Source organism: Amphiura filiformis, chromosome 9 (assembly GCF_039555335.1).
Source record: "Amphiura filiformis chromosome 9, Afil_fr2py, whole genome shotgun sequence".
NCBI classification, from domain to species: Eukaryota; Metazoa; Echinodermata; class Ophiuroidea; order Amphilepidida; family Amphiuridae; genus Amphiura; species Amphiura filiformis.
The window spans coordinates 37,016,719-37,032,274 of record NC_092636.1 but is presented as its reverse complement, the minus strand read 5'-3'; the positions used below and the strand labels follow the sequence as shown (position 1 = coordinate 37,032,274).

General features: G+C 35.3%; 1 protein-coding gene across 1 annotated transcript in view; it reads left to right on the top strand.

Moving 5' to 3' along the window:
• The first annotated feature begins 518 nt into the window (after positions 1 to 518).
• LOC140160946 (uncharacterized) overlaps positions 519 to 15,556 on the top strand; it is a 162,935-nt gene continuing 147,897 nt past the window's right edge. The window contains 1 exon segment of the mRNA XM_072184295.1: positions 519 to 1,027. Within this exon segment, the coding sequence (XP_072040396.1) occupies positions 975 to 1,027 (53 nt within the window). The 5' untranslated portion in view covers positions 519 to 974.

Below are 15,556 nucleotides of genomic sequence, written 5' to 3'. Positions count from 1 at the left end.
ATAAATAACGACAAAATTTCAGTGGAAAACGTTTTTGAATTGTTGTTCACTCTTCAGAACAAGACAGCTCACCAACTTTTTTCCCTCCTTTTGGCCAGACATTTATCCATTGCTAGCCTAAGAAAATAGCATGTCACAAGATTAACGTGAAAGACAAAATATAGAGTGAAAATGAGTCCAATGCCACTGACCGAATCAGGCTCATGCTGAGAGAGACGATGGACTAATTTTAGCAAACTATAAAGTCCAATACCATCCTCAGTAAAAAAAAAAAAAAAGACATATTTTAATATTTGTGAGAACATATGCTCATTGCATGCAATGTTTAACCACAGATCCTGGAGAGGATCTGTGGTTAACATAAAATATATTCATTCTAAATTCTTGTCCAACAATAACCGATGCAATGTTTGTTAACAGTCTCACGCAACACAAGATAACTCTGAAAGAGAATTTACTTGTTGCGAACTGCCCTCTGACGACTGGTTTGCCTAAGTATAGAAGCCGGAACGTGGTGACAGTCCATGGATGCATGACTGGTTGTGTCAGTGACAGAACTTGTATCGGCAGCACACAGTACAGAGTAACTAATTTTATTTTGTTCAAGAATCTTTTATATCCAAAAAAAAAAAAAGTTGATTGTCATCGTTTCAAACCATGATTCCGCTGTCTGGCAGATTTTACCGACGTTCAGTTCGAGTGGTTTAGCGAGTCAACCAAATTAGTAACCAAACAACACACATGGTTGTAACGAACTTGAAGGGTGTGTGAGAAGTGCTGCTTTTCGATACTGGAATTCACGCCATACAAAACGGATTTTTTGGCTCTTCAAACTATTTACTTTCTTCCACAAACACTTGGATCGGGATCTTATTTAACAAGTTTAACAATACAGTGAGGACATCTAGGAGTTTTATCAACCTTCAATTTTAACAAGAGTTAAACAATTGATATTTAACAGAACAACTGGTATAATGCTGTTGAAATTGTTCCTTGTGTTGGCTGGTATATCGGGAGCATTATGTGGGTAAGTCATTATCAACTTTTTTTCTTTCATTTCATGGTTAGTTAAACCAAGACAGAAGAGTCGTAGTATTTAAAGTTTTACGGTCTGGGTATATCGTGTATGTAAGGTCATATAGCTCTGCCGGTATTTAAAATATACATGTATCCAACATATGCCTTACATTAGACTGGTCGATGGTCATGGTCTACAAATAAATGTCTAAGTCTAAGCAGTTCGGTATTCCAAACTTCTTAACTGATTATGTGTGTGCATGTATATATAGACTATTTCACACAGATGCAGATGCGTGAAGTAATAATCGGTAACGTCACCCTTCACCGAATCTTAGAGGGAAAAATTGATTCACAAAAAAATATTATCAATGAAAAATGAATAAAATGTGATATATAATCAATACGTACCGCGCCGAACAAAATATCAATAAATAATGTTGACTTTATATATAGATTTATTATATTTCAATGTAAAGGATACAGCCTTAATAATATAATTTGCGGGTATAATGATCAACAAATGACAGAACCAAAGAGGAAAAGTTAAGGCGACAATGTGGAGGTGAAAGTAATTCGGTAGCATTACTGTGAACCACATTCGTGCATTTAGTACTAGTATTTACCCATGCAACTCACGTTCTGTGCAACAACTGTCAGTGACATAGCAAACCTGGCCATGACAGTATCACACTGACTTACACATACTTTCATATTAATTACACCGTTTATCCATTTACACTTACTTACCAACATTTACGCATGCTGAACTTCCTGTACCAATTAAAAGTTCAATTTAATTAGGTTTAATTACAGTTAATGATAGCAGATACTTCCACAACACAAATATTATTTATGCGGGCGACTATGAAACTCGGTAACACTCGCACTCGCTTAGAAAAAAAAAGTTTGACTTATTTTTGTCCTCTTTTGGGCATTTATAATAAATAACCATTTTATGGGTTTGAGAACATTTGAACATTTTAGGTAGAGAACCCTTTAAATGGTACATACTACATAGTTTCTTAACAAACAACCAGTTCTAAAGGTTATGTATAGAACCAAAACCCATGAAATAAACCAACAACTTGAAGCTGGTTTTTTTAGAACTATTTTCATGAAAATTGTTCTTTTTCTAGAACCATTTTGGTTTCCATATTGCGTCTAACTTTTTTCTAAGAGTGTATGAGTGATGACCAAAGAAAATGGCATCATGATCTCTGTATTGATTTATTAAATGTTTACACATAAAGCACATCCAAACACTGTCATGTTGAATAAGTTTTGTAAACGTGATTTATGGTTTTTTACACAGCTACCAGAATCTGGACCTCTCTCAGTCTCATTTGTTTTGATATAATGTGTAACAATGTTCATCGGTCATTCGGTGGTTTGAACAAATTATTAGCCTAAGTAGCAAGCTTATCTTTCTTTTTGTGGTAAACCATGACAATACCGTGTATATATAGGTGCACAGGTTTGATAAAGGATTAAAATATAGCATAGTAATACCAATTGCATACATCGTTTGGAGAGTATAGCAGTATACAGACTTTTTATTGTACGTACAATATTGTATGTACAATATGTACGTTATTTAATCTATTGCCATTCTATTTCCAGTAATGTTTAAGTTCTAACGAATGTTTGATGACGTAAAATCGATAATATATTTCTGCTAGATATTGTATGTAACATGATATTATCGATTTTTCGTCATCAAACATTCGTTAGAACTTAAACATTACTGGAAATAGAATGGCAATAGATTAAATAACGTACATATTGTACATACAATATTGTACGTACAATACTCGGAGTCTGAAGCGCGCTTAATACCTATAAATATTTTCCGACATAACTATTCACCGTCGAGGAGGTCGCATTCAAGAGACAATCACACATGTCAATACAACAGTGCAGTCGCAGACACTACACTTGGCGAATTTCAAACTTTTTACGTTAAATGTGATCCCATTAATAAACAGAAAAACGTGAGGGACTATTTGAAGATACGAATATGATAGCTTAACAATAATTTGACAACTATTATAGCAAGTTTGTGCTCAGAGAGACGTCCTGAATTCCCCAACTAGGTTCTCCCTTTGACTACGTCTGGAGCTCTGCACGCTTGCATTATATTGGTTGCTTAAAAATGAAAGTCAATATTATCATTTTACTTTATATAATTCCTTCAAATCCCTATAATGTTTATTTTTGCCTGGGTATCAAATACTATCTAGTTTGTTCAGAGGCAGAAATTGTGGAATGTTAAACCCTCAGTGTGCATCTGGTTGAATACAGATGTAGGAGTAAATTAGGTCATAGGTTATGGGTAAAGTTGCTCTCTCAATCTAAATCACTTTATGTGTGCTGTAGTGTTTTAAAATATATTGAAATTAATCTGTTTTTCTAAATTGCTGCACTGAATTTACTCTTGGGGTTCCTCGCGTGTGATTTACGAAAAAGAAACTGAGTTGAGATGAATATTTACTTTATCCAATATTAATACTTATTTGTAACATCATTTGCATAAAAAATAGATTATCCCCCCCCCCCCGCCAAAAAAACAAACAAAAACAATACAAAACACTTCCTGTCCTGGTGCCCCCTTCTGTAACTTACCGAAAGTAACCCAAAACCATCATGATGCACATCAAAGCATCAGAATTGATTTGGTTGTAAAAAAAATGTAGACCAAACGGTCCTAACACTATTCTCATAGAAGTTACCTGGCAAATACCAAAATGGTCTGTGTCTAAGAAATCAAGATACAGACATATTAGTACGTGGATCCTAATTTGTAGATCTTATTTCGTCCTGTATTTTCTGCATGATTAAAGATGTATAACCACACATCTTGAAATGGGCAATTCCTAAATACCCTCCAAAATACACATTATCTATTTTCATACATATGATATAAAAGTAATCCAAATCGGATATCTTAAAATAATTTTACGTGAAAGAATGAAAAGAGCCACACTATGTCTGCAAACAACAATAGAAACACATTAAATTTACAATTACTTTGGATCGGTGCACAAATATAGGGCCTAAAGTGATATATTTTGCATAAAGTACTTGATACCAAGAAAAGAATAATATTATTTCACCACCATGCTATATGTTAATACACTATTATGTTTGATACTTAAGAGTTAATATGATTTTATGTATTACTATGATTGAAGTGACGTAAATTCTTGATTTGTGGATTAATTTCATCATAACAATAGACGAGATACCTTTTGTCTGGAGTTTAGTATTATCAGAGTCCCAATTTAAGGTACTAACTGCTTCTCTAAGTTTACATGTAATATACATTCAAGGTATAAAATGCCTATTAAATTATGCCGTGGATAGCCTTCGGCTGCCTATATATGTCTCTATGTCCAGACTCATGCACTTAATATAGCAACATTGATCAAGTAAATGGTAAAGGAAAATTGAAACCAAATCTAAAAAATATAATTTGATTTTTATTGCCGAACATTTTCAATTGCACCTTTCTTTGATACAAATTGCAGCCACATTCTTCAGGTTAGCGACACGTCCTCCACATATTATATTTCTTTCTCCTCGTGCTAAATTTAATGTTTGTGAAACTTTGTATAAATTATTGGAGGCTATATCGTGACTATATGGCTACCTATACACCGATAGCTATATTATGCAACTTGTAATGTATTTCACTGCTTCAGATTTACTAAATTTAATTTGGTTCATTGATGACGTCCAAATTTCATTCAAGTTTGACATTTTTCACTCTTTTGGCATTTCAAAAGTATAAACAATTATACTTCCAAGTACCAAAAAGGTTTTGAAACTATGACGATCGATATAAATATATGATACCAGATCTTACAATATAGTATATACATGTACGAGTGGTGCAATTGTTTTTGTTTTTCTTCAAAACGATTATTGGTAATACAGACTACGGTATCAAAATGATTGTTATCCACTCATCAGTTTCGTGTTCAATTGAACAACCTGCTTTTTCCAAAATGCAACATGGATCATCCTCTCATGACCCTTAGACCATTTATAATATAAATCTACACCTTATGTGAATCTTATGTTGCAATTTGATGTAGCAGTCTTGTGTGGAACTCGTTACAACCAAATGACGAACCCATACATGTAAAACAGTTCTACAAACGGATGCTCTACTTCGCTGACAATGCAAGGATAAATAAAAAACTGACAATAAATGAAACTTAAAATATAGCATTCATTAATGTTTTAATGAAAGTGATCATGATGATAAATTGAATAAAAGAACCAGAACGTGACAAGAACGTATGAAAATATTTTTGAAATACACTGGTCTTTATACATAAACAAAATAGGAAAATAAATAAAAAACTAAAATAAAGCAAAACAACAATTGCATATTATAAAGCGATTCGAGTTACTTTGCAATGCATCACGTCCAATGTTGGTATAATGATTGCATGACGACCTGAAAAGGTCGTGAACTATCAAACAATTTGTCTAATAAATATGATTTGAAGATGACTAACATGACAAAGAGAAAAAGTCAAGTCAATTTCAATCAACTTTACTGACATACAGAGAGAATGCTGTCACACATTTGGCAACCTCTTTTACCTGCCTAAATAGTTAAATTATATATTTTTCCTGTTCACGTTTCATCATTGCAACCCGTTATTCCATAATGATGTATTTTCATATCGATATAATTTTTGTTTGATTTGTTTCAATTCAAAGTGTCACGTATATACATGTAGGAATTCTGTTGGATCCTTTGCAATCAGTTATGAAATCCTTATTCTATACAAGGTTCGATTTATTAAAAGCTTTTTATACTTGTGTCAGATCTTTTTTTTATACATTTTATCACTTTCGATTTCTGACAACTTTCACAAAGTCCCATTTTTACCAAAACGACCCCTCGCACTTTCATGGTGGACATCGATGTTTGATAAAGAGTGCAGTGATACTTTTAATGCATTATCAATAAATATATCACATTTTCTTGCTCACATTATAACAATGATAGCAATGCTTTGTTAAATGGTCAATGAATATAAAATAATGTATATCGAAAGTTTATATTGTATCGTATATATCCCTATGTATGGTTATTTATGCCCGTGTCTCAAACTGTCCATCATAATCATGCGAAGATCTCACAAAGTTGTATACAACATTGTTGTTGACATATCGATGACTTATATTTCTGAGGTCTTGGGCAATTATAAAGGCCTATAAACAATGCCCATAAAACCAGGCTAAAAACAGAAACAGGAAAATGTCGGGAATTGGTTGTTACCACTTTAGGCTAAGTCTGTGATGAAGTTGTCAAAATAACATGATGTGGGTAGGCCCTTAGGTAAACGACCTACTAGTCCGGATTGTCTATACTCGCTTCCAAAAATCGTTTGAAAATATTGATAAATTGATTGCCGTGGAAACCCTGGATATATAAGGGGTGAATAGAAGGCCGCTTTTTTTTTTATTCTGGCTTCTACCATGTCTACGAAAAGGACACACTTTATGCCTTTGCAATACGGCATGTATTAAACCATGCAGTAACGGCGCCAATGGGGACACGTTTTATACCCCCAGACCCCCCCCCCCTCCTCGTCAGAACCGTAAATGAAAATTATGCCATATTCTTAGATTTTTGCGACCGTTCTTCCGAAGAAAAAAATCTGCCGCCACTGCGTCCTACTCGTATGGCTATTCAAGGTTACGAAGTCATTATCCTGCCCTGTATTGATTTGTGGATAAAACTTAATGACAAGCTTTTTAAAGAAATAATTGATATATTTAACATTTTGTCTCTTCAAGGGGAAAAATCAGATGACAAATAAAGATTTTAGGGCCTTTGTTACGGGCATAATTTATACACATATACATAGTATTGAACAATGTACCTTATTTGACCTTTTAAATAAATAAAGATCTTATTATGTTATAAATTATATTATTTAGGATCTTCATCTATGGCGTTGTCTTTTTTAAAGACAGTTCTTGTTTACAAACACGACAAACTCGAGAAGGCCAGGGACCACCGTAACCTGCTATAATTTTGCACAATAGTCTTTCAAAATATTAAATTGTCTTTCAATTACGTGAGAAAATTAAGTAAGGACAGTCAAAACATGCTTCAAGTTATTTTTGTCCAATGGTTCTCGAACGATTACACCAATATCAGAATATCTTTTAAAAGAATAAAGGAGTTGACTTTCTGTGGTATAAATAGCCTCGTGCAAGAAAAAGCAACAGGGACTGAGAAGAACCATGATTGACTATAAGATGAAAACAATCTAGAGGCGGACTAGTAAACTCCCATAAAAGTGCATGTTTACTTTAAACTATTATACCACTAGTGCCTATAGGCACGATAGGAAAACTACCTTAACACGAGGGGAAACTCTTAATTTGAAACAGGTTATATATTTCACCTTGTCAATTATTCCAGTCAGTCACTTTTTAGTATCATAGAATTTCAACAAAAAACTGAATATCTCATTGTCTTGTTCCAGCTTCCTTTTTTAATCCCAAGGTTATCCCTATAGGTTAATTGGAAATGTTGTGTCACTTTTAAGTGAAAAGGTCATTTTTATAATAATATTAGCCTATTTCAGTCATGTATAATCGCCCAATTTACAATTTATTACGATGTAAGTTACATACACAACGACGGTGGCACGTTTGTCTATGAGAAGGTTTAATAGTCCCAAATGCCTTCACAAATGTTCAGCTGGGATTTAATTGCCAAAAGAATGACATTCGAGGAATAAATGGCCTATTAAAATGATCTAGGCCTTTGTCATGTCTTGATTCAATCCGCCTACGTACAAATAGGCAAACATTGCCGATATTTCTGTTTTTTCGTAGTAATTAATAATAAATCAAGATTTAGGCCTACGTCAGGCATGGGCGTGTTTGTGAATGATTCATCTGCCAAACCATATAGGTCTACATAGGCTACCTTTATTTCTAAAGATATAGCCTATGTATGGCAAAACCAGCACATCATTTTTATGTTATAGACCTACATCCTCACTGGCAAAACCGGCACATCATTTTTATGTTAATATAGGCCTACCTCTTCACTGTCGATGTCAGCTTGTAGTTTATCAAATGAGTGAGTACTTGCTTTTAACAACACAAATGCAACTCTACATGTACGTTGTAGGACAGGGGAAGCTTAGGAGAAGCTTAGTTTTATTTCCATATGCCATGACAGCCCCATTAATGAATTGTGACAAGTGCACTGGTACATTAGCAGGGGCGGATTTAGGGGGGGGCGCAGCCGGCGCGCGCCCCCTCTATTTTTTTGCCTAGCAAAGGGCGCCGGCCCAACTTAAAATACAAAAAATGAAAGAAATTAAAAAAAATAACAAATTCGGCCATGAGCAGCAAACAATGGGCCAAAACCGTTGAGTTTTCGAGGGGGTAACCCCCTTAACACCATTTTTTCGTCGTTGACCAAAAGGCGCCCCCTCTATCAAAAATTCCTGGATCCGCCCCTGATTAGTAATCCTTCATGTGTCATTTGAGGACATGGGAGGAACTCATGACCCTAACGTGAGGTCACCATGGTCTACCAATTTCCCCAGGGGGTGACATACTTCCCAAAAAATCTTATCCACGTGCGATATGTTGTTCGGGTTCTGGGAAAGTTCACGAAACAATAATTATGTTTGTTAACCATGTTAAAACATGGTATTTATAATAATACTAAAAGATTTTAAGTATGGCTCTGCATGTCTACCCCATTTAAATAGGCCTATGCAATGTAGGAGTTTTCCACGTGAAGGGTATTGGAAGCATCATAAATCGGCCTTTCTTTTTGAGGGCTGGGGGCGTGGTGTCTTTGGGGAAAAACATGAAAAATATGGGGTGGGGCAAACGGGCAAAAACATCGGGTTGTTGGGACAGCAGTACAGCACGTAATGAACATCTTATTATTGAGTTCCAACTTCCCCTCCCATATAAACCATCTAAGGGGATTATATAGGGCTGCTAGGAATACGCGATTAAAAAAAATTGCAAAAATTCGCGATTTCCCGCCAAAAACGCAAAATCTTTATTATTTCGCGGATTTGGATAGTCCCTGGACCTAACACCAAGTGTTTTTTGTTGTTGTTGCGATTTTTAATTTTTTTTTCGCGGATGCTAAATCTGACCACTCGCGCTCGGTCCTTACTTTCTAAACTGCTACGGGAAATTAGTCTGATCGATACATGACAAATTCTTCGGTATCAATGTATTTTTCCATGATAATAAAATAATGAATTGATCATGTATTTTCCGTTATTGTTAATTGTTTTTGTTCTTTCTTACACGTATACACTTTATATATCAACATATAGCAATATATAACAAAAGTATCAAAAGCACCGAATAACAAAAGCTCGCTCTTGTGAATACATATCTGTGGCTCCAATGCAAATGAATGCAATCGATTCTATACGGATTCCAATATTATATATTAAGTTTTATGTGATTTCTCATTGAATAATGATATCTCTTTATTCAGTTTTGAAAGACACGGAGCCAATAACATTGTACAGCAAAATGAGTTATCGTTAACCCGTTGTGCTCCCGGAGCAGAAACTAATTTTTTTGACACCATGGAATGCTCTTAAATTATAATCTTAAAAGGTCTATGCAAGTCCTATAGAGATTAATTTTTATTCCAAGAGCTTAGGTAAAACTTTTAGGACTTTAAAAATAAAAGCCCCTAAGTAAATGCGAGTCCTTTAGATTTAAATTTTAAGCCTGTTAAAGTTTTAAGTTGAGTGTTTAATTCCAAATCAAAAGCCTTGTCACTAATAACAGTCCTTGAAAGACTTAAAAGTAAAAACTTTTGGGTTTGGAGGACGGGGAGGTGGTTGTAAAAATAAGGTTAAATCAAAAACTTGAGCTCCTGGAGTACTAACCCTAACCCTAACACCTTGTGTTGCTTTTGTGCTCTAGGATCACACATTGTTGACGGTAACCATGGCAACTCAATTGTGCATATCGTACAATGATAAATGATGATGTCACCACTCGGTTCTTTAAATGAAAACATACTGAAAGCAAAGAATGTTTAAATTATATTTAGATGATTAATCAACATGATATGATCAAACTGTGATTTTCTTGCAAAGAAAGACCCCACACAAAATTTCTATAAATTACCCTATGACAATATTTATGTTCTGAAATGGTACAAAAGACTTGAATGAAGACAAAAATAAATAAACACGATGTTTTGAAGAAAAAGGCCAACGATCTCGTAATAATAAATCAGATTATTTATTCTATTAAACATGTGAAACCGTTACATTATTTTCTCTGTTGGCTGATGTGGTTGGATACATCACTTATAGTATAAAATACTAAGTATGATTAACTTGTCATCAGAGTTTTCGGCCACTAGCCACAGGCAGTGTCAGACCTGTCTAGTTAATCATGATGTAGGTTTAAAAAAAAAAACAAGGAAAGAAAAAACTTGCTGCCAGTTTTAAGTTCACAAGGTACCATGCATGATCGACAGTAAGAATGCTAAATGCATGATTTGACCCAGACATCCTACATGTCCTAGATTGATATAATCTCTCATCTTTAACACTTTACCGCATTATTATCCTCAAGCACTGGTTAAGGATTACCATAAACACCATAAATGACTAGAGGTTAACCCAGTAAACCCACATCAAACTAGATAAGCCACAGATTTTCAAAGCTTAAAACCTAAATTATTTTCAGTGGTTCTCTGAATGTAGGTGGAATGACAACTTTCAGTGAATTTCTAAACTTAAAAGGGATTTTATATTAAAAAAAAAACAACAACTATTGGAATGCACAAGGTATTCGCCAGCGAAGTGGTTACATAACTTCCAGGTATAACTGGATCACGCACCTTTTGGAATTGGTAGTAGTACATGCCATAGACCTTGTGTTGCGATCATTTCGATCGTGGTTCGTGATCAAATGCGTGATCCAGTTGACATGGTGATAATCAAATTACACGTAACACCAAGTTCGCTGGCAAATTGAAACACATTTTTTGCGTCGTTATTATTGTCTTGTCTGGATCCTTAAAAATAAAAGTTTATCGAACCATACGTACATGCATGCAGAACTGAAATGTGTGAAAAAGATGGACGTGTCGTTATACATATTCCGAAGGACCGTGCCTAAGGGTCGATTATACCGAAGGGTCATTGCTCCGAATTCAAAATAAGCCTCGTTACTTCGAAGGGTCGTACGGTCCTTCGGAATACCTATATCCGTAAATTCGGAGTAATGACCCTTCAGAATAACGAGCAGCACTGTAAATTCGGAGTAATGACCCTTCGGAGTAACCATGGTAACGAGCATTCGGTAGGCCTATATTGACTATTCGGAACCTAAAACCTTTGGAGTAAGGAACCATCACAATAACTTAACGAACCGTAACCGAAAAAGGTCGCATTGAGCAAAAAACAAAAAGTGTATGTGCATCTTTAGTTATCATGGTTATCAAAGCTGCTCATCTGGCCAGGTGCAGTGTAGTCCAAGTGTTATTACTGACAAAACTGTCAGTAGCGACATGCCCTTTACTTGTAAATTGTCAAATTATGATGGAAATTGACAAAATAAAAACAATAACACAATTCGATATGATGACACCAACCGGCCCCGGAGGCAGTGTTATATGAGCTTATTATAGCGTAATTTGTAACACTTAAGAACCACTTTAGAGTCAATTCGGAAGAATTTGTTCTGCCCTTTTGTATCAAGTTCAGCTTCCTGAAACCATGCTTAATTTCAGGGTGCCGGGTGTAAAGGCCCTACTTTATTGTGCAGCAAAGAAAAAAAAATGATGAAAAAAATGTGACCTCTTTCTTAACATTTCCGTAAACAAATGATCCGTTAATATGTTTTGCAAAAGATAACGGAAATTCGTCATGAATTTGCATAGTTTTACAGATTTTTTAAAAACATTTTACAAGTCAGTTCTGGCAAATTTCAGTGCTGCCGAAAATAATATTTCTATAGCTTAAAAATCACACAGGCAAACAAAAAGCAACATGATAAGTGCCATGTTCAAAATAAGGATTACAATTCATACCTTAGTATTAAAATTTCATATAATGACATTGAACTTCGGTGCGTTGCTTTTCATTTAAAAGCTTCAACAATGAACTTGACGATAACTTTGTCATGGGTTCATAGAACTAATGGAAGCATCTAATTACATGCAAATTACACCATATGTTACAAAGCATCACGATTGATTCACAAAGCCCACTTGATTTAGTTTCCTGACATGCCATAATATTTGTCACCCTGTCAATATGGCCAACTTCTTCTTCAAAAGTCCGTTATACTAAATAACAACTATAGCAGAGGGCCAGTGGGACCAAGGGGGAAATGATGACTTTAAGGTTTTGGGCCGGGCAAAATTTGACGAAGATGGTCCAAAATTGTCAACAATGGTCAAAAAAGGCCTATATCGAAGAGGCCAGTATCACATGGAGGGAGTGGTAAGATTTCCACAGGAGGACAGCTGTCCCTCCCCTTGCACCCCCTGGATACGCCATGTTTTCCAAATGCTGGGGCAGGTACCATGGGCACATACAGTGACTTACATATATACCTAACTCACAGCCAGTTCTGATTTTCTGAACAATGATGATAGACGTACATTTGCAGGTTCAAATGAGAAGTGCAGAGGCTCTGGAAGATTTTGGGACCCAAATTCCTTGGCCTGCTCTGAGGCGCGAAACACCGAAGGGGTGGGTGCGGGAGGGGCCCGGGGGAGGGGGTAAGCATTTGAAATGCATAGGGCCTACGTTTTACATGAATTGTGCCTTACATTTTAAATTATGAATCTGATCCTAAAATTATGAATTTTACCTCCGATTATTGGGGGGCTCTAGGATAGGCCTAGGCCTACTTGGCCCCTCACCAAAATTATTGAGGGGCCGGCCCCAGACCCCCGGTTCCGGAGCCACTGAAGTATAAAGGGAAAACGAAACAGTCTTTGTCTTTCAGTTTGATCAAATACGTAGGCAGATGAATAATCCAATATCAAACCTCGTTATGTTCTCAAGTTAATTGTGTTGAAGGGTAAAAATACTAAAGATGAAATTGATTGAAATCCACTTGGTAACCCCCTAGACACACCATGGATTGCTTATGTTTCAGGGGTAAAAATATACTCATATGACACTCTTCATGAGTGAATCCTTATGGCTATGATAATAGGAATGGCTTGGTCATATTAGGAAGTGGGGATTTCCCTAGCTTTAGCCCTAAATAAAATCTTGTTGTCCTACATTCATGACATTATACGAGTATGCCACCTTATTACGCGATAATTAACCAATTCAATAGAAGAATGTTGACTACGATCGGTGTACAATGAAGTACTCGCAGACAAAGATGCGTAGTGAAATATACAAACCTGGGATATACAAAATGATTTTAGGCAATGCTTCCAACTATACTAAATGTATTTCGGTAAAACTAAATGGTGGATACAAACTTATTAACCTTCTTCCTACCACAATGCCTATGGGCGCGGGTATGTAGGGCCTATGCCTTTCTCTAATGCATCTGCAAGTGTAAGAATGAGGCATTTCAAAATATTGAAACAACTGCGATTGCTGATCAAAATGTCTTCATAATGCAATCATAATCATGCCAATTTCCACTTTTTTTGCTGAACTATGAAATGGTATCAGCCAATATTAGTGTATATATAAGTCACATATATAGCTAGCTAACCTTTTGGTCTAAAATGGACATATCTTTAAATGGCACGAAGGTGTGAACTCCCGGGTGGTGTCAAATGAAAGGGAGAAGTAAAGAATATAATAAAAAAATATTTCCCCACTCGGGGTGACACTCCTCATAAGACTCGGGTTAATATTCCTATTTTGGGTCCTTGTCTTATCTCGAAAATCCCAAGAAGGTATACCACACATCTCACATCTACCACAATATATACCAAAGGTCATGGTTCAGCTATGGTGCGGTAACCGCTCTAGTTTTTATTTGATTCGGAAATTACTCATTAGAGCATAAATTCATTTGTGTAGGCCTATACAGACAGTGATATACCGGGTAAAATTGCCAGTGAATGGGTAGGGGCTGACCGACCGAAAATTATGTGCCCAGTATTTCGAGCGAGGGAGGGGGCTCGGTATGAACTGTGATGCAAATTTTCAAAAACTATGGAATTTCACTACAATAATTCATCTATATACGTACGGCACAGTCATCATGTTCATTGCAAAATGACCAAACGCATGCTGAATATTCTTCCTGTATCACTTTCACATGGACGAACCGATCTTTCGATTATAATTAAGATATTGGGTATCTTATAACCTCGAATTACGTTTAAAATATGCACAGGTGCAGATTACTTTGCTTTCAACTCATTTATTAACCAAATTAAGTCTTCATCGTGTTCATCGGGGTAAAATTTCAAGGTCATCAAATTATACTACAAGTTGAACATCATCGTGTTGCCATTGCAGTTTATTTTCATTGAATACTATAGAGTGCATAATCAAAATCAGATCATTTTAGTGTATGCAGGTAAACAAAAGAAAAATAACTAACATTGCTTGGGTGGATGGGACGTTTTCATTTAAATTTAAGTCAAACTGAAAAAAAAATCGAAAGTTCATCCTTGACACATGATAGTGCTGCATGTAGCCAGCAAACATAAAGAGGTTTTACATTAAAAAAAAATAAACGTCGGGTTAAAAGTTATAAAACGTTTAACATTCAGAAAACGTTTTTGAAAACTTAACGCAAAATATTCTAACATAATGTTAGGTGGGATGGTCCTAGGTGATTTTGCACCTGTTTGTCCCATTCTTTTTGCTGGCATTTTATTCTATTTAATTGATCTTGATTAGTATGTGCAATATTTATATATAATAATTATATTTGTCTTTGTAATTGTATATGAGCCAGTGATGAAACATAATAAATAAATAAATAAAATAAATAATGTTGTTAAGTGTTGACAAAGTAGTTTTCAAAAATGTTTGCTAAAATATTTTGAAACAACGTTTCTACAACGTTTTGAAAATGTTGTTGTGGTGTTTCATATAAAACGTTTTAAAACGTTTTCATGACCTTTAGATAACTCGACATTATGTTAAATTAAAACGTTTTGACCAAAACGCGTTTGTAACTGATAACACGTTTATAATTATAACGTTTTTGTGTTTCGGCTCTGACGTAGCATGTATGTTGCATTTAATTTGTGTACATGGTTTAAATTTTACAATCATGTAAGCATGGCAAGAGCCACTTGAAATACTTGGAAGTCGTAAACATTGGTAAATTGACCAATTTGATGATGTCAGAAAAGAAGATCTCAATATTGAACACTGCTGCAGAGTAAATAACAATAATGATGACAATGTATTTCAGGATATGAAGCGTCGTATGAGGTCTCATTAGAAATGCTACAAGTCCAAATATGGCCAACACTCTGACTTAAATATTGCATTTATAACAACAGGGGACACACTTAAAAAGAACTTGGTTTGAA